Source organism: Guillardia theta, assembly GCF_000315625.1.
Source record: "Guillardia theta CCMP2712 unplaced genomic scaffold GUITHscaffold_81, whole genome shotgun sequence".
In the NCBI taxonomy this organism is placed as follows: Eukaryota; class Cryptophyceae; order Pyrenomonadales; family Geminigeraceae; genus Guillardia; species Guillardia theta.
In genome coordinates this window covers 117,037-134,900 of record NW_005434593.1, presented here as the reverse complement: position 1 = coordinate 134,900, position 17,864 = coordinate 117,037, and the positions used below count along the sequence as shown (strand labels likewise).

At 54.1% G+C, this 17,864-nt stretch overlaps 6 protein-coding genes across 6 annotated transcripts in view; 3 read left to right on the top strand and 3 right to left on the bottom strand.

Moving 5' to 3' along the window:
* Positions 1-1,340, top strand: part of GUITHDRAFT_143964 (hypothetical protein) — a gene marked incomplete at both ends in the record, with an annotated part of 4,806 nt that extends 3,466 nt beyond the window's left edge. Inside the window, 3 exons of the mRNA XM_005825692.1 lie at positions 275-787; positions 958-1,068; positions 1,116-1,340. Of these exons, the coding sequence (XP_005825749.1) occupies positions 275-787; positions 958-1,068; positions 1,116-1,340 (849 nt within the window). The remainder of the gene's footprint in view (positions 1-274; positions 788-957; positions 1,069-1,115) is intronic.
* A 165-nt stretch (positions 1,341-1,505) lies between these two features.
* GUITHDRAFT_115097 (hypothetical protein) lies at positions 1,506-3,308 on the bottom strand (the record flags this gene model as incomplete). Its single annotated transcript, XM_005825691.1, has 11 exons — positions 1,506-1,571; positions 1,619-1,715; positions 1,768-1,818; positions 1,865-1,935; positions 2,034-2,249; positions 2,359-2,435; positions 2,489-2,624; positions 2,668-2,727; positions 2,780-2,846; positions 2,897-2,958; positions 3,288-3,308. 11 exons carry the CDS (start codon positions 3,306-3,308, stop codon positions 1,506-1,508), a joined length of 924 nt encoding a protein of 307 aa, XP_005825748.1.
* Positions 3,309-4,193: 885 nt separating this feature from the next.
* GUITHDRAFT_154620 (hypothetical protein) lies at positions 4,194-4,804 on the top strand. The gene is made up of 4 exons (XM_005825690.1): positions 4,194-4,220; positions 4,275-4,330; positions 4,381-4,620; positions 4,667-4,804. Exons 1-4 carry the CDS (start codon positions 4,215-4,217, stop codon positions 4,719-4,721), a joined length of 357 nt encoding a protein of 118 aa, XP_005825747.1. The 5' UTR covers positions 4,194-4,214; the 3' UTR covers positions 4,722-4,804.
* Positions 4,805-6,344: 1,540 nt separating this feature from the next.
* On the top strand, positions 6,345-7,469 carry GUITHDRAFT_154619 (hypothetical protein). The gene is made up of 4 exons (XM_005825689.1): positions 6,345-6,566; positions 6,781-6,885; positions 7,083-7,181; positions 7,234-7,469. Exons 1-4 carry the CDS (start codon positions 6,363-6,365, stop codon positions 7,411-7,413), a joined length of 588 nt encoding a protein of 195 aa, XP_005825746.1. The 5' UTR covers positions 6,345-6,362; the 3' UTR covers positions 7,414-7,469.
* A 191-nt stretch (positions 7,470-7,660) lies between these two features.
* Positions 7,661-8,746, bottom strand: GUITHDRAFT_143960 (hypothetical protein; the record flags this gene model as incomplete). Its single annotated transcript, XM_005825688.1, has 2 exons — positions 7,661-8,292; positions 8,620-8,746. 2 exons carry the CDS (start codon positions 8,744-8,746, stop codon positions 7,661-7,663), a joined length of 759 nt encoding a protein of 252 aa, XP_005825745.1.
* Positions 8,747-9,219: 473 nt separating this feature from the next.
* Positions 9,220-17,394, bottom strand: GUITHDRAFT_115092 (hypothetical protein; the record flags this gene model as incomplete). Its single annotated transcript, XM_005825687.1, has 3 exons — positions 9,220-9,253; positions 9,310-17,015; positions 17,074-17,394. The coding sequence occupies 3 exons, from the start codon at positions 17,392-17,394 to the stop codon at positions 9,220-9,222; spliced, it is 8,061 nt and encodes a 2,686-aa protein (XP_005825744.1).
* Positions 17,395-17,864: the final 470 nt, after the last annotated feature.

Here is a 17,864-nt window from a genome sequence, read left to right as displayed (position 1 = left end):
GAAGGAGAGTGGGAGAGATCGAAGAGGGAGATGAAGACGTCAGAAGATGAAGATGTGGGAGATGGAGATGTTGGGATACGTGCAAGAAGCAGGGAGATGAAGATGTCAGAGGATGAAGATGTGGGGAGATGGAGATGTTGGGATACGTGCGAGAAGCAGGGAGATCTTCACAGAACGTGGAAATCTCTCACGACGCAGGAGTTGATAACGGTCCCAAGACAAGTAAGATGACAAGGTGACACAACTTCGCTCCGATCACCTGTAAAAAATGAAGAGAAGCTCGCTGAGCGAGACGGACCTGAAGTCTATGGATGCGAGCAACCATGACACGGACGAATGGTTGAGAGTGGACGAAAGTGACATCCCTCTCTTCCTGGAGAGCAGGATCGAGGTTGTGTCTACACTTGCAACCGATGCTGTCAACCTTGCTGCGCACCATCGAGCAGAGTTCCTTTCAGTCTTCTTCATGATGATCTCGCCCTCTGTCGTGATGGTGTTCTGCCTTTTCTTCCTACGGTCCATCATTGCAGCCATGTTTGGTTACCACGTGATCTCGTGCATCTCGGGTCCAGCCCTCTACATCTCCTTCAGGTTCGGGTCGTCGCAGCTGCTGAAGATCTCATCGCAGTGCATCTCCAAGGAGCTCAAGATCCAGCTGCTCGCCGGCTTCGTCTACTTCGCCATCATCGCCATAGGCGGGGTGTGCATGTACTGGGCGATAGGGCATACCATCATCCCCAACAAGCTGGACATCGTTGAAGAGCTCGGATTGTCTACAGACCCGCTGGTGAGAGAAGGAAGGGAGACGGGAAAGCAGGGAGTGAGCCAGGAAGAGGGGGAAAGGGAAGGTGGGAGGGAGGGAGCCAGGAACGGGACAAGGGAGGGAGGGGGGGAGGGAGGGGGAGAAAGGATTTTGAGGATGTTTATCAGATGATGTTGACGATGTTGATTTTTCAGTTTCTCTGCCTCTTCAGCCTCTACTTCTGCATTGTGAATCCTTTCCTAGAAGAGATCTTCTGGAGGGAGTTCATCCTTCGAACGCTGGGGACAAGAGAAGTAACTCTGTGGGTAAGAGTTGCTATCCCACCTAAGAAGCTCTTGACCTTGTCCTGCAGCTCACTTCCTGTTTCTACGCGCTCTACCATGTGTTCGTCCTGTCCGCAATGGAGATCGATTTTGAGTTGTGCATGGCTTGTTTTGTGGGGCTGATCGTTTTTGGGCGAATCCTCTGCTTGCTCACGAAGAAGACAGGAGTTTTCAGTGCCTTTCTTGCGCACAGTGCAGGAGATGTTGTAATTGTTGCTGTCATGTGGGATTGGTACGTGAATTGGATTCAATGAAGTCCCCTCAAAATTGCATCTTGGTTTGCAAGTCTGTCGATCATGAGGATTCTGGCAGTATAAATAACAATTCTACAGATTCGCTCAAACATGTTTTCACATGTCAACTATGCTACACGTCTTCTTTCCAGCACTGCACGTGTGTCCTCGTTTTGCCTTCACCTATCAGAAATGCGGAATACCAGGAAATTGCATCGGCATTTCTTTCCGGCCCGACATATTATCCGATGCCTGCGAACCCAACGATCAGAACAAGTTATGGAGTCCGGCAGCGTCACGTAAGCCCAGGCCTTGGCGATGGTTTGCTTGATTGAGTCGTCCCCCTCTTCGTACATGCACCGCATCACTTGCAGGATCTCGTCGTCTGTTTGCCTTCTGTCAGGATACATCTTGACGAGAAACATCTAAGCAATTTCCTGTGTTGTACTTCTTGTCCTTGATCCCTTGTAGCATGTTTGCTTCCATAGTGTTTGACTTCCTGGCTCAAACTTCAGCAAATGCACAGCACACCATTGCACAGGTACAGGCTCGGCCAGAACTCGTCTACTTTCTTCTGAAGTTTCAGCTGAATCATGTCTTTTTTCACACGCCAGAACTGGATGATCGACATGTCAGCAACAGCATGCCAGCGATCACCATCTTGAAGCGCAGGCGAGGGATCGGAATTCGAAAAACAACACATGGTTGACTTACCGATTCTTCTGTTGCAATGGCTCGATACAAATCCGAGAGCTCGTAGAGATAATTGGAGCCGTTCAGATCTAGAGTAAACATCGTATGTATGATCAATAGGAATGTTCTTGGAAGATCGTGCAATCTCTTACTCCTGATCTTCACGTCCAACGACTGCGCACCAATCCGTACCTTCAAATCATCTTTTTGTACAGTTCCAACTCCATCAAGAGTTATCTGACATGTAAAGTCAAATCAAGATCCAAGGAGATTGTGTTCGACCACTGGTATCATAGCATCATGGATGGAGGCAGCATGCATCATCGCATGAACAGGTCAAGCTTACATAGATGTTGACGTTGCGCTCGCCATCCTGGTCCCAGGAAATCTTGTCGATGGATTTCCAACGAAATTCTTGAGCTGCTGCCAAGTTCAGCAGAGAGCGAAGGAGAGCCACGAGCAGCGTCCTCGAGCACCAGCACCTTGTGATCCAACATGCTGATGCTGAGGTGTTTCGATTCGCTTCGGAGGGTTCGCGGACGGTTTGGACTGGGCACGCATGGCTGCCTCGAACTCCATCTTTGTGGGGCCCCGCAACGGCCCAGCGAGTCTCTGTTTCCTCAGCTGAGCACGCTCCTCCTCCTCCTCATGCTACCTTTAACTCCAGAATCTTGGTATACAGGAACTCCCGATGTCCCAAGCTCGCTATCCCAACCTGGCACTCTGAATCAAGACTTTGGAAAACCTCTGTGGAGTCATTTCTTCACTTTTTCTAGTTTGGTTGTTGTCATTTCCCACAGGATCTCGCCATCGATGTCATTCTCCTCCAGCAATCTGCAGGGTCGTCAACAGCAACCAGACGGCTCCTCCTGCTCGCTCGATACCGCTTGTAAGTGTCCGTCTTGTTTCCAAACTTGTACCGCAGGTTCTCCACAAATCGCAATACCTGCGTGATGTCCCACAGCTTCGGGTGTTTGGCTGCTCCATCTGATGCGTTCTTCTCCCCTCCTCCTCGCAAACAGAGCGACGGCAGGAGCTCAGCGATAGCAAGTCCGGCTTCTCTTCCACATTTCAACCCTCCTCCCTCCCCTCTCACTGATGACAATACTGTAAATGCTCCTCGGTATGCTCCTCGGTATGCTCCTGCTCCCGCTCCTACTCCTGCTCCTGCTCCTGCTCCTGCTCCTGCTCCTCTCCATCCTCCTGCTCCTCTCCATACTCCTGTCTCTCCTCCGCTTCCGGTGAGCTCCGTCACCATGACGGCTATAAGGAAACCATGGCCATGCGCCCCACCATGACGATGAATCCTCAACCCCCCAAGATCCACGCTTGTACCCCTTCTATCCTCAATTTACTAATTCCATGAAATATTCATTGAATAATTTTGATTTTAATCGAATATATTGAAATTTTGTTGAAAATCTCTCCGAACAAGAATCAGGACCAGTGGACCCACCTGACATTAATTGACCCCACCCCTACTTTACCACATTTCTGCAGGGAAAAAGTACCGGTGATCAAAGACTACCCTAGGAAACAAGAGGCCGACAATGGCGGCTGTGGTTGCTATGGCACTGGCGCTGCCTACAATGAGCGCAGGATTTCTTCTTCCTCCTCACTCAGTGTCTTCATCCTTTGCTTCTCTCAGCTCGGAGTCGATCCCTTGTCGCTCTAGCATGCTGAGACCCTCCTCCCGCGCCATCAGCCAGACTTGCGGCCTGCGTGCACTTCGCAGCGCTGTGGGTGAGTCGGAGGAGATGCATGAGTGCTGGAGGACAAGTGTTCAGAGATGTTTTGTTATGTTATAATGTTGTCATGCTGGTGTACTGGTGTGCTCTTATGTTGTTATTGGTGTTTCTTCTATGCCTTTGAATTATGGGATGATACTGACCCCTGAGTTTGCTGCGTTAGATGATGCTAAGGAGGGAGTGATGAGCCGATCCTCGGCATTGCGTTTCCTCGCAGGGAGCATGGTAGCTTGGTCCTGTCATGAATTTACTGGGAACTCATGCGGTCAACCAGGTTGCTTCCTCCCTTGCCGCCTCGAAAGCTGCCGTAGCTGAGGAGAGCTCCACCGAAAGCGCCACCGAGGTCTGAGAGACTACACTGCTGCGCTCACTCTACACCTCCTGTGCCCTCACATCGTGACAGAGTTCAGACGGCGAACAGATCATCGAGCTGGACCAGATCAACGGGAAGAAGATGGGGGTGCGAGAATGCCGTTGCCTCCAGCCTGCTCGAATGTTGCTGATGGCTCCTCAGGTCCTTGGCGGAGCGTTTCTCGTCGCCGATATTCTTTCAGGGCTGATCACAGGGAGGTGGACGAGTGTTTCTTGGAGGGAGCGAGAGATTGAGCTGCTGCGTTCAGGTCGGTCCTTCGGATCGTGGGGGGGAACGAGGACCCCAATGATTGGAAGGTTAAGGTAGTGAATAAGCTTCTGGAGAAGGAGAAGAAGGAGGCAGCTGCCAGGATGGGCGTCAGCGTCATCACTGAGTCAAAGCCTCGCCCGGCCTCCTCCACTGGCGAGTACGCCAAGTCCGACCCCTTCGAGATCGCCAAGCAGAAGTACAAGAAGAAGGAGTCTATCGAGGACCTTTCCCGAGAGCTGTGAGTACTCTACCTCCACCTTGTGTCCTCCTGACTTGCTCAACAGCCGGAAGAAATTGGACACGAAGCCGGCCAAGGGCGACGACGATGAGGACGATTAACATACACGCCCTAGGATGACGATGAAGAGATTGAGATGATTCATCTACATTCTCTGGTGGTAAGGATCGTAAAAAGCATAAATCTCATCGTCTACTTCCAGCTTCGCCACTTTGCGAGGCTTCACATCCTCTTTTGAGACTGTCGAACTGCTGCAAGCACAAGATCAGATTCGTCAACGCATCAACATACCCGTCCTACGTAGTCTCGGATTCCACTGTCTCCTCTTTCTCCTCCAGCCTGAGCAACTTGGCTTGTCGCTCCAGCAACACAGGACATTGTACATGTCCTGCATCATCATACAACTGTGGCGATAGTGAGAACTTGCTTCCTCCCAACCAGAGTGTCGGGCGTTACCGAGTGCCCGATCGCCTCCTCTCCCAGCCCCGCGTTCATGCAGAACTCACACCTGCAACGAGTTAGCAGTGAAGCTGCGGAGAGGAGGAGCAGGCGGACCGGGGCAGGTTCTCTCGTTGGAAGGCTCTCTGCCATGCGCTGTTCTCCTCTTCGAACTCCTGGCAACATGTTACACACAAGGAGGTCTGCGCTGTGAAGGATGTGCGCAATGAGGAGGAAGGACAGCACACCTTTTCCTTCTTGATCTTGTCCTCGTGCTCGTGCTTGATCCGCTGCTGCCGCTCCTCGTACTTTCTGTACAGCAGCCACAGGAGGTAAGACACCTGGCCAACGTCATGAGCAGGGGAGCAACATGCCACTGCAGCGCATGCCTCCAAGATCCCCAGGATGGAAAGATGCAGGACCTGAAATTGCACAACGTACGAGGTTCAGCTCAATGTCGAGGAGGTCGAGATTTTGCTTCACCCGTAAGAAAATTGCCATGCGGTGGAAACTCCGCGCTCGTCCTGCTCACTCCCTCCTTCTTTTGGGCTTCAGTAGGCTGCCGCGCGGAATCATCGCCGTTCTACTAGCCGGAATGGTCAGTAAGTTTCTTCTTACATTTCTTCATCTCCGAGGCTTTCCTCCATCTCCCCTTCCCCCTCAGTTCACAACCTCAGTTCCATCCTCCTCCCTTGCCACTGTCCAGCATTCCGATAAAAAAAGGTCAAATCATCATCAACCGGCGCCCCCCAGGCTGAGGCGCTGAGCCGCCCGGGCCGTCACCCGGACTCGTATTCAAGAGTAGCTCAGCGCCGCCGGTGATGATCGGATCGGAGTCGAGCCTCTGACTGGCATCCTCTACTCTCCTGATGCTCCTCAGTGATTGTCCTCCAAATTAATTTCGAGTGAAGGTTTTCCTAGTGTGCCGGGGACAGCAGGCAAATTGGTCTCCTGATTGTCCTCGTACTGATTTTAACTTAACTTTGAGTAAAAAGTTTTCCTAGAGTCCTCTCCCTCTCCCTTCCGATCACTCGGATCACGTATCATGATGTAGTCCTCGGGCCTCAGCCAGCCTGGGTCGGGCCGGCCGGGCGGCGGCCTCCCGGAGTCCGGCGGCGGCGGGTCTCCGAGTCACTCGGCCGCGTCGCCGATTTTTCTCACAACGGTTATGAGCCACGACTCTGGTGATTGGTAGGGGTGGGAATGATAGTAGAAATGAGGGGTAGGAGGTAAATTAAAGGGAAAAAGGTAGGGTGGTAACCTATGAGGAAAGAGCCTTGTGACGAAGAGCCGCGCGCAATAATATGGTTGGGTACGGGTCGATGGAGGCGAAGGTGGAGGAGGAGAGGACGAGGACGAGGAAGACCCTTCCTTCCCTCCCCCTCCTGTCTGTCTTCGTCCTTGCGGCAGTTGCCATCTTGGCTGTTGTCTTCCTTCATGGAAGAACTCAGGGGAGGATCGAGGAGGTTGAGTTCCCAAAGGACAACCTCGGAGTAATCAACGTCCTGGTAAGATGGAGTGAGGAGGACCATGGGAGGATGATCTTTCTTCTCCTTGTCTATCCATGTTGTTGTCTCTTGTCGATGTTATGGCTGAGATTTTTTCGAACGCCGGTCGTGATGTCGTGAGTGAATTCTGAACAACGGTGTTATCATTACTTGATGTGAACGTGTCCTTGGTTGAGTTGGGAGGTAGCATCCCGATATTGATTTCTTCTGGCAGAGGAGCTCCCAGCCAGCAGCAGCGCGTCCCATGACTCAGATGATGCGCGAGGGCGCCGCTAAGAAGCATGAGGACAAGCTTACGCTTCCTCAGCAGTATGCAAGGGTAAAGACTCTCGTCCTTGTTGTCTACTCATGATTCGATTGCTTCCTGCTCCGTCACCTCCTTCTACACTCTCCTATCTCCACGTTCCTTTATGCTTGATCCATCGTCTCCTCTCCCTTTATTTCTCCCGGACGTGGGATGAGAATCGTTCCACCACTTCCTCGATTTGCTTCCTCGAATCGGTGATGGGCTCGCAGATTATGCAGAACATGGGATACTTTGCGCCATGGAGCAGGGTGAACTCCTGGGAGGACCGAGTGGCGATCAACAACATCAGGAAGGCCAACACTCCCCAGGTGAGATAGAGAGTGTCCAAATATAACTTGTCATGACTTGCTGGGAGGACAGGCTCTTGCGATGAGACAGAAGCAGATTGAGAGGGAGAACGCCAAGTTCGCTCGCAAGTTCAGCACCCCTCACACCTCCCAGTACACGGGAGTCCACGAGAGCATGGACGCTATCTTGGACCCAAGGTTTACCCCCTGGTCCAACGACTCTCCCCGCAAGGCATATTACCAGGGGTACTAGAGGGACTAGTGGGTCTTGTTACGATAGAATTCCATGAATCCTGCGTTGGGTTGACGGCGCGTCTCGTGAGGCGGAGGAGGAGGCGGAGCAGAGAGGCAAACTGCATGTCTAACTGCTGGTTGACGTCTTGCTCGATCTCCACCACTTGCACTGACTTGTGTCAACATCACAAAATCCAACATAATTGATTTATTTGCTCTGGTTATATTCACTGACATTCTCTTCGCTCCTACATGATACCTCATCCTCACCTGCCGCGCTGGCTCACGGGATGTTTGCTGTACAACTTCACAATGATCCTCAAGGCGATGAACTTGAGGACAGTGTGAGAAGCGATGTTGAAGCAGCTCTCCACGTGCTCCCGGAATCTTTGGAAGAGGAACCACGGGAACCTGAGCAACCGCTCCAGCATCTCCTCCCATGTCAGCACGCGCTCCGAGTACTTCTTGCGAGCTAGCGCGACCTCCTTGAGTGCAGCGCTCGCTACTATGTCTCCTCCACCGATCCTGTTGGTCATCTCGGTCGTGAAGGCTTCCAGCCACGCAAGGTCCATCGACAGGGAGGGGAAGACTCCGCGGATGCGCTTGGTGTGGTTGGCATCGAAGAACTTGGAGCCTCGGCCTCGTAAGATCGCCCACTCGAGGAGGAGGAAATAGCAGAACTTAGGCGCGAAGGAGACAAAAGTTGCTGTGATCGACCAGAAGACTAGGAAGAAGACAGAGATTGGATTCAGGATGGCAAACATAGCAATGGGGAGGAGAGAGAGAGTGATAAAGATGTTTCCCCAGTTTGCCGTCAGGATGTATCCTTCTTCTTCCCTATCATCTGCTGCAGCCCGAGAAACTGGCTGGTGAGTCCGAGCCGGCATGTCCGATACACCTGAGTTAGAAATGTCAGGAAGCACGCAATAAAGGTGCAAACAGGACACAGCATCGAGATACACGTTAGCACAACAGGATGTGTTACACACAGCAGGTTGAGCAGAAGGATGGAGATTGAGGGGGGGGAACTGATTTGTGTACAAGCTATCTAGAAGTTGAGATGCGAATCCTGCCCTCGTCATCTTTGATAGGCTCTATCTCTACTCTATCTCAATAGGAGAGGATAGCAAGTAGACTTGGGGGTATGAGGTGCTGATGAGATTGAGGTTTGAAGGGCTGGTGCAGTGTAGAGCAGAAGATGGTGTACGGGATAAGACAAGATGACATGAAGAACCCAGGGAAGGGACATGAGATGTAGCCCACGACATATAGACAGAGAAGAGACGCCAGATAGAGAAAGGAAGATGGAGCAGGAGAAGAGGAAGATGCAGGAACAGGAGCAGGAGCAGCATTTGAAGGAAACTAAAGAAGGAGGAGGAGGAGCAGGAGGATTATTTGAAAGAAACTAAAGAAGGAGGAGGAGCAGCAGCAGGAGCAGCAGCAGCAGCATGGTAGAGCAGCTGCCATGCCTTCTACGATTTTGATTTTAAAAAAAACTCTTTTACAGATAAAAAAAGAAAGGCACATATCTGTAACATTCAGCAGTTCTAACTTGAACATCGGGATCAAGTTCATTCTGCTTCACATTCCTTCACACAACGAGCACAGATACAGTTCTCCGTAAAGCTGAAAGAGGCAGGAGATAGTCGCAGTCAACAGAGAGACAAGGTTGCAACTCAAAGAGGTTCATACAACCAGGGATGTTGCAAGTTGAAGGAGACTCGTGAGAAGATAGTATATTCGTCTGTTAAGGTTTATGTACTAAATCTGAGAGACAGACAATCTATTGCGTATCACTGTTGCCATGGAATTCTTCTTCGCGCTTCTATTCTACAAGCTTCAGGTTGCTGTTCTTGTCCCTGCGTACAAGAGAGTCAGAGGGCGGCAGGCAGGCAGGCAGGTAGTAGCAGCTTACCATGGCACGAAGACCTCTCGCTGCTCGTCGTAAATGTAACAGAAGGCATCTCCAGGCAGCGAGCAAGCATCAGCAAGGGTACACACCCAGACCTCGAGCTCCCCCCTGATCATCAGCTCCCCGAGGCCTCCCATCGCAAACGTCTTGTTTTGGACCGAAAGGCCCTCGACGATGTCCTGCCAACTATGCTGCATCCGACAGTCAAGGTACTGGCTCTTGACGAACCAGTACCGAGAGAGTGCGTTGCTCGAGATGTTTGCCGTCCACGTCATCGTGAAGCCCTGGTAGGCAACGCTCTCGTCGGTCTGGAAGACAATCTCGATGATGCCGTAGCTGGAGGTGTAGGTGAGGCTGCCGAGCTCGGGGGTCCCCGTGAGCTTCACCAGCTCCGTGCTGCCGATGCACTCGAGGTTGGGAGCTGCGAGCCCGATGCACTGGTTCACAGTGACAAAGTCATACCCAGCCTCGAGCGCGAAGGAGGTGAAGTCGATCTTGATGGAGCTCGCTCCAGCGGGCTGTATGAGCCACCTGCAGCTGCTCCCGTCGTCGTACAGGCTGGACATGGCTGACCCATCACTCATCGAGCCTGTTGCTGCCTGGTAGAGCTGACAGTTGCACTTGCCTCTGCATGGCTGGACAGCTGAGCTGCAGACGCTGTCTTGGAACTCGCTGCAAGGCAGAGCATGCTCTCCGCTCCTGCACACGGGGTTCGAGCAGGTCCGACAGGAGGATCCTGAGATGTACTCGCCGGGGTTGCAGCGGATCTTCTTGATGAGGATACGCGTGTCATGGCAGTTTACACCTGGTGACAGCGAGTACAGCTCGGCGTCAGTCCTGATGGACTTGGTCAAGCCAGAGAGCTGGGAAATGCTTCCCGGAACCATGGAATCATCGTTGAAGGTCGAGTAGACTGTCCCGTCCGCCACCACCAGCCTGCGGAGGCCCCAGGGATAGCGAGTAACTACTCCAGCCGCGTCCGTGTCGTTGGGGGCTACTTGCCAGCCCGCTGGAAGCTGGACCATGCCGCACTGAAGCATCTGATTGGGAGTTGAGATTGGGCCTTGCAGGGGATCCCACGGGGTCGTCATGTTGTCAACAAGCACAGCGTACTCGTCCCCGCTCTCCGAGGTCACCGCATAGATCCATCCGCACTGGTACGAGCTCCCCTGCCAGCTGCTGGCACTGCAGGATGAAGTCACATTGCACAGAACAGATCCTGGTCGGAGGATGACTCCGTCCTCAGCAGAGAGAGGGTTCGAACAAGGCAGACACTGCATCCCCAACCTGTAGTAGCCGGGCTGACAACGCCACGAGCACTCTTCGGAGCTGCTGCTGAGGAAGTAAGCCATGTTAGGCTTGTTCATGCATGGAAGACAGCTGCCGTAGCTGCGGTAGTGACCGAGGCCGCACCGCCACGGGCATACCACACCACTTGCGTCATCTGATTCCACGTAGACGGCATTCTCAGGCTTTGGATACCTGGGATTGCACGCAGAGCAAGCGTCGTAAGACTTGAAGTATCCTGCCTGACAGGTCCACCCACATCCATTTGGCCCGGAGGAAGCCACGGCGTTGGCAGGCAGGAGCTGGGAGCATGGCGTGCAGTTCTGATCCCCCCTGCCCTGATAGCCCTCAGCGCAGTCTAGGCGGACGAGAAGGATCCTCAAGGCCCAGAACTGATTGTCGCAGTACATGAGAGCGTATGAGTTGCCGCTGCGATACATGGCATAGTCAGACACCACAGTCCCAGGCGTGTAGTAGCCCATGTAGTCCTCGTACATCCTGCCCGTCTGGTAAGCAACGCTGTCTGCCAGCACCATCCCTCGAGCTCCCCACGGGTATGACGCGATGACTCTCACAGCGTCTTCGCTCCACGGAGCCACCACCCAGCCCAACGGAGGCTGCTGAAGCATGGAGCCGTCACGTTGGCAGGAACGATTCAAAGACGTGGGTGCGACGTCGTCGAAGGACGCGAAGACTCTTCCCTTGTAACTGACCTCGTGCTCGAGGTCGTGAGATCTGCTGACGTTGCAGCCAGCGCCATAACTGAGGTTGTTGGCACAGGCCCATTGGCAGGACTCAGGCTGATCCACGAGGCCCGCGGTGGAGTAGAAGGCAAACTTGGGGATCGAGTTAGTGCAGGGAAGACAAACCATCCACTCAGAGCTCTGATAGAATCCAGCGTCGCACTGCCAGGGACACTTGCTGTCAGCGTACTGCCCAGGGTTGGAAGCTGCAGCATAGCTGGCGTTTGCAGGAATAGGATTTGTGCAGGAGACGCAGGAAGAACCTGAAAGGTAGAAACCAGGGGAGCAGAACAAGGAGACAAGAAGGATATCACTGCAAGAGTCCCAAGCTCGGTACTGGTCTCCCCGGGAGATGAGGAGGCTATTCATGTAGAAGGAGGGAGAGTTACAGCAGGCGCAATTGGACGTCTGCCAGAGAGAACCATCTGAGAGCTGCAAGCGACAAACACCCCAGCGCTGTGTTGCCGTGACCATTTCACTGTCCATGGTGTTGGGGGCTATCATGAAGCCGGCAGGGATGCTACGAAACCTCATGTCACTTGTGCACTGCCGCGTATCCTCGGGAGAGTGACTGTACAACGTTGCATAGTATCTATTGCCGTACTGAAACATCTCACAGCTCACGACCGGCTTGTTGTTGGGCCCTTGAGAGATCCGTTGAAAGCTCCCAAAGTCGCACGCCCACCCGCACATCGTCCCGTTCGTCCCCTCGACCAGCCAGTGAGCCCGCACAGGCTTCACCTCCTCGCACGCGACGCACTGCCCGGCCTTGAGGTAGTAGCCTGCCATGCATCGCCACCCGCACTCCGTCCATGACCCGTTCAGCCCCCCCGGCCCGTACGACACGTACTCTGCGTTGCCCGGTGCCGTCCCGCACGCCTCGCACGCCTCGCCTCGTCGCACGTAGCCAGGCTCGCACTCCCACGGACAGACGCTGTCGCTGTACCTGCTGGGGTCAAGCTGCTGGGCATACACGGCGTGAGGGGGGATCGGGTTAGCGCAGCTGCTGCAGTTGGTGCCGTTGTGGAAGTAGTAGCCCGCCGCACAGGACTCCGACACAAGCAGAACCGACCCGCTGCAGCCGTACGACGACCTGTACATGCCGTCGTACGAGATGAGCGAGTAGCAGCATTGCGACTGAGGTGATGACGTCTGCTGCCAACAGCTTGAAGTCTGCCAGCTGGAGCCGTCTGCGAGCATGAGGAGGCAGTTATCCCAGCCGTGCATCCACACGGTCATCTGACTCTCCATGGTGTTAGGAGCGATCTGCCAGCCAGCAGGTATTGCTCTCAGCTCGTTTCCGTCACAACCCCCGCTGTAGCTGTACGGTGAGGAGCCGTCGAGGGCCGCGTAGTACCTTCCGTAGGCCTGTAGCGGACGACAGTCTCCGTCTGCGGACGAGTAGGACCCGAAGTCGCACGCCCACCCGCACATCGTCCCGTTCGTCCCCTCGACCAGCCAGTGAGCCCGCACAGGCTTCACCTCCTCGCACGCGACGCACTGCCCGGCCTTGAGGTAGTAGCCTGCCATGCATCGCCACCCGCACTCCGTCCATGACCCGTTCAGCCCCCCCGGCCCGTACGACACGTACTCTGCGTTGCCCGGTGCCGTCCCGCACGCCTCGCACGCCTCGCCTCGTCGCACGTAGCCAGGCTCGCACTCCCACGGACAGACGCTGTCGCTGTACCTGCTGGGGTCAAGCTGCTGGGCATACACGGCGTGAGGGGGGATCGGGTTAGCGCAGCTGCTGCAGTTGGTGCCGTTGTGGAAGTAGTAGCCCGCCGCACAGGACTCCGACACAAGCAGAACCGACCCGCTGCAGCCGTACGACGACCTGTACATGCCGTCGTACGAGATGAGCGAGTAGCAGCATTGCGACTGAGGTGATGACGTCTGCTGCCAACAGCTTGAAGTCTGCCAGCTGGAGCCGTCTGCGAGCATGAGGAGGCAGTTATCCCAGCCGTGCATCCACACGGTCATCTGACTCTCCATGGTGTTAGGAGCGATCTGCCAGCCAGCAGGTATTGCTCTCAGCTCGTTTCCGTCACAACCCCCGCTGTAGCTGTACGGTGAGGAGCCGTCGAGGGCCGCGTAGTACCTTCCGTAGGCCTGTAGCGGACGACAGTCTCCGTCTGCGGACGAGTAGGACCCGAAGTCGCACGCCCACCCGCACATCGTCCCGTTCGTCCCCTCGACCAGCCAGTGAGCCCGCACAGGCTTCACCTCCTCGCACGCGACGCACTGCCCGGCCTTGAGGTAGTAGCCTGCCATGCATCGCCACTGACATTCATACTGGCTGCTCGCCCTGATAGTTAGTCGCACGTATTCGGCATTTGCTGGCAAAACAAGTTGGTTGCAATGGACGCAGGTGCCTCCCTGCATGTAGAAACCTGCGTCGCAGGTGTAGCCGCACGATGAGAACGAGGTTGTTCCGCCCACCTGCTCTAGAGCTCCGTATGAAGCATTTGCAGGGATGGAGTTGCTGCAGGGCACACAGCTGGAGCCGCTCTGACTGTATCCCGAGGCACAATCGATGGAGCGCAACAGAATAGCCTGGTCACACCCGTTGCTCTTGTACATGCCGTTGTAAGATACCATTGAGCTCCACCAGCATCTACTTGGACTCGTTTGACTGTTTCTTGCTGTGCACCACTCGGTGCCGTCAGCGAGAAACAAGGCGTTGGATCCCCACGGGTAGAGCCAAGTCACATACTGACTGTCTTGTGTGTTGGGCGCTAGCTCCCAGCCCTGGGGTATCGCCATGTACGGGTTGTTCTCGCACGTATACGGATCGTTAGGGCCTCGGCCGCTAAGTGTGGCATAGTATCTGCCAGAATACTCTAGTCCCACGCATCTTCCTCCGACCTGCATATATCCGAAACGACATGCCCACTGACACGTCTGAGAATTATCAGCACCTGCGATGAAGTAGGCGAAGTCTGGCAGAATCGTTCTGCATGCTTTGCATGACGTGTCTTGGAGATAGAAGCCAGCACGACATGTCCAGGCACAGTCACCGTTGCTGCTCGTGTAGATTGAGTTTTGAGGAGCAGAGGAGCAGGGGATACAAGTAGTCACAGAAGCATCCGGATAGTATCCAACATCACACTGCCATTTACAATTGTTCTTAGAAGCAGGGAATCCACTGCTGTTGTAGAAGGCATGGGCGGGTTTGTAGTTACTGCAAGCAACACATTGAGTGAGGTTGTTTGGATCCCTATGATAACCGGCAAGACAGTCTTCAGCTACCACGAGGACAGTGCTGCAGCTTTCAGTGGAGAAAAATTTGTCTTGGTAATTATGCAGCTGAGAAGAACAGCAGTAGCTGCCGTACATCGAGTTCCATGCCTTTCCATCGGCCAGGACCACCAAGTTAGATCCCCACGTGTACTGGGAGGCGACAGCAACGCTCGCGCTGGTGTCAGGAGCTAGCAGCCATCCTGCAGGGATTTCTCTTGCTCCATTCCAGACACACAGGGAGGAGTCGTGAGGTCCGCGCCCGTCCAAGCTAGCGTATCGCTGCCCGTCGAGGTAAATCGAGATGTCTTCGCAGACATTGCTTGAGTTCAGTCGGTACCCGAAGTCACAGGCCCATGCGCAGTCCGAGCCTTCCCAGTGAGCGTTTGAGGGAAGGGCGTCAGTACAAGTCTCACAGCTCCATCCGTCTACTTTATGATACCCAGGCAAGCAGCTCCATGAGCAGCTGTCTGGCTTGCTCTGCAGCCCAGCTCCTGTATAAACAGCCAAGGAAGGCTTGCCTGCACACTGAGAACACGTTGAACCAGTCGGATAGTAGCCGACCTTGCAGCTCCATCCGCAACTGCTCAGCTGCTGAGCGTAAGGTGAGAGCACGTACTCGGCACCTGCTGGAATTTCGTTCGAACAAGGAACACACTGCGACATGTTGGCAGATTCCTTCAACCCCTCGGGATCAGCCGGTTGGTAACCAGCAGCACACATGGGGGCCCGGATGAGAACTCGAGCATCACAGTCGGTTGACCGATAGTAAACTCCATCATACGTCGTCAAAGCATTTTGGTAGTAATCACGGTTGCCTGGAGTACTCCAGTAGTACATCATGTCCCAGTACCAAGATGGACCTGATATGTCGTTCAGTATGCTGTTCGTGTAGTAGCTGGAGCCACTGTCCAGCACAAGTCGGAGGGCTCCCCAGTCGTACTTGGCGGTGACATTGATGCTGAGCTCATCATCGGGTGCCACCACCCAGCTTGCCGGCAAGGGGAGGTACTCGGCGTTGTCAGAGAGACAGCCCCATGTGGAGTACTGCGAGTATGGTCCGTATCCTCCAAGGGTCGAGAACACATAGCCTGACTCCTGGGCAACCTCCTGCCAGGCGCAGGAGTCAGATCCCAGCTGCTGTCCTGCTGATACGAAGACAGCGTTGGCTGGCCGGTTCAGACAGGGCCAGCACATGCTGCCTGATTTGTAGAACCCGACGTCGCACAGCCAGCCGCACTGATCATTTGCATAGGTTGCGTTCATAGGCTTGCCGGTGCACTCAATGCAGGTGCCATCCTGCAGGTAGAATCCAGGCTCACAGATCCAACTGCATGTTTCTGGCGCTCCTGAGGGGAGCGGAGAGTACAACGCGTGCTCAGGAATGGTGATGTTGCTGCAGGTGACACATGGCAGATTGATCAGGATGTTAGAAGACGGGACGCCAGAGACTATCAGCACAGGTTGACCAACACGAGGATCAAAAGTCGTTAAGGTAGTTCCCATTCCATCGCTCATCATGTACATGGTTGAGAAATAAATGTCCTGTCTGCCCACAGCCACACGCAGGGTGTTGTTGGCAAAGAAAGTGACCTCAAAGATAAGATTCGGATTTCCTGGTTGACCAGAGGTCGACGAAGTCCCCTCGAACCTGATCACATAGGCGTCCATGTTGTCCTCCCTGATCGGACTGCCGACGATGAGCTGGGCTGAAGTGTCTCCAGCTCCGACAAACAGCGTGGGATACCAAGGATTCGTAGCTGAGAGTGAGCTGTAGGCCGACGAACCTCCTCCGAAGGTGATGAAGCTGTTGGAGGAGACGAACACAGATGTCTGCTGGTTGCCTCCAAAGATGCAGAAGGGAAACCCAAGGTTCGGCACCAGCCAGCTGCTGTCGTCGACCGAAGTCGGCGGGAGGATGTAGCTCCAGTTTCTTCCTGACGTTGGATCTGGCTTGAGATAAGTCGTGTTCAGTATGGATGAATTGGTCGGCCCGTAGAAGTGAGCTGCTGCGGGTTTTGACTCTGCAGAATCGCGGAACATGCTGGAGCAGAACTCCCGAGTCTGACCTGGAGGACATCCGACGTAAACAATCAAAATTCGGGAGTTGCAGTACTGGGGCCAGTACAAGCCATCGCTGCTTTGCTCCAGATTGTTGTGCGAGTAGGAGCAATACATGCAGTTGGTGGGATAGCTGTTCCCGCTGTTGACGACCATGGAGGTCGTGCCCCACGTATACATGCCGATGACATCTCTCGAAGTCTGATCGTCAGGAGCTACAGCCCAGCTCTTTGGGAGGCGCATGGCTCTTGTCTGGCAGTCTTGGCTGGTATCAGTCCTCTGTGATTGATAGTAAGCTCCGTCGAGTGTGGCGTACTTCCTGCCGCCATACACGATGCTTGGGAGAGAATCTCCAAGACGCTCCATGTCATCTCCCGGAGCCTGTCGGGCCAAACATTTCAAAGTTACTCGCACTTGCGGCAATACACGCGAGGCTCACCTGAGAGTTGTCGAGGAGAGAAAGCTCACTGACCTGTGCATGTGAAACCTGAGCTGAGTTCAATCTTGAGCGTGGTCTTGCTGATGACAGCGAAGCTGATCTATCAAGAGAGCGTTGCTTGGACAGTGCATGAACATGTTTCTTAGAGTCTTGGGAATCACGAGCGATTCTATCGCGAATCTCCATCATGCGGTTGGCAGGTGCATCATGGATTGACTGCGAATCAGAGGACTCTGCCCGCGACAAGATCTCATCAGACTCCGCAGCAGCTGCAGAAGCAAACCAGATCACAACGATAATGAGCATCTTCAGCTGCATCATGCGGGGTGCCCATCGAGGCATCTTAAGTTTTTGAAGTGCCTGTAACAAAAATTATCATGTCTAGAAACAAGCATGGTTGGCATAAGGTGAACTAAATAGAGCAAAAGGAGAGAACAGAAGAGATCAAGTGAGAGGAGGGAACAGGAGAGGAGAGAAGAGAAAAGAAGGAGAGATAAATGGATAGAAGGTAGCCCAGGAGAGGAGAGGAGAGGAGAGGAGAGGAGAGGAGAGGAGAGGAGAGGAGAGGAGAGGAGAGGAGAGGAGAGGAGAGGAGAGGACAGGACAAGACAAGCCAAGGAGAGGAGAGGAGAGGAGAGGAGAGGAGAGGAGAGGAGAGGAGAGGACAGGAGAGGACAGGGAGAGGACAGGAGAGGACAGGAGAGGACAGGAGAGGAGAGGAGAGGAGAGGAGAGGACAGGAGAGGAGAGGAGAGGAGAGAGAGGAGAGAGAGGAGAGACAGGACAGGAGAG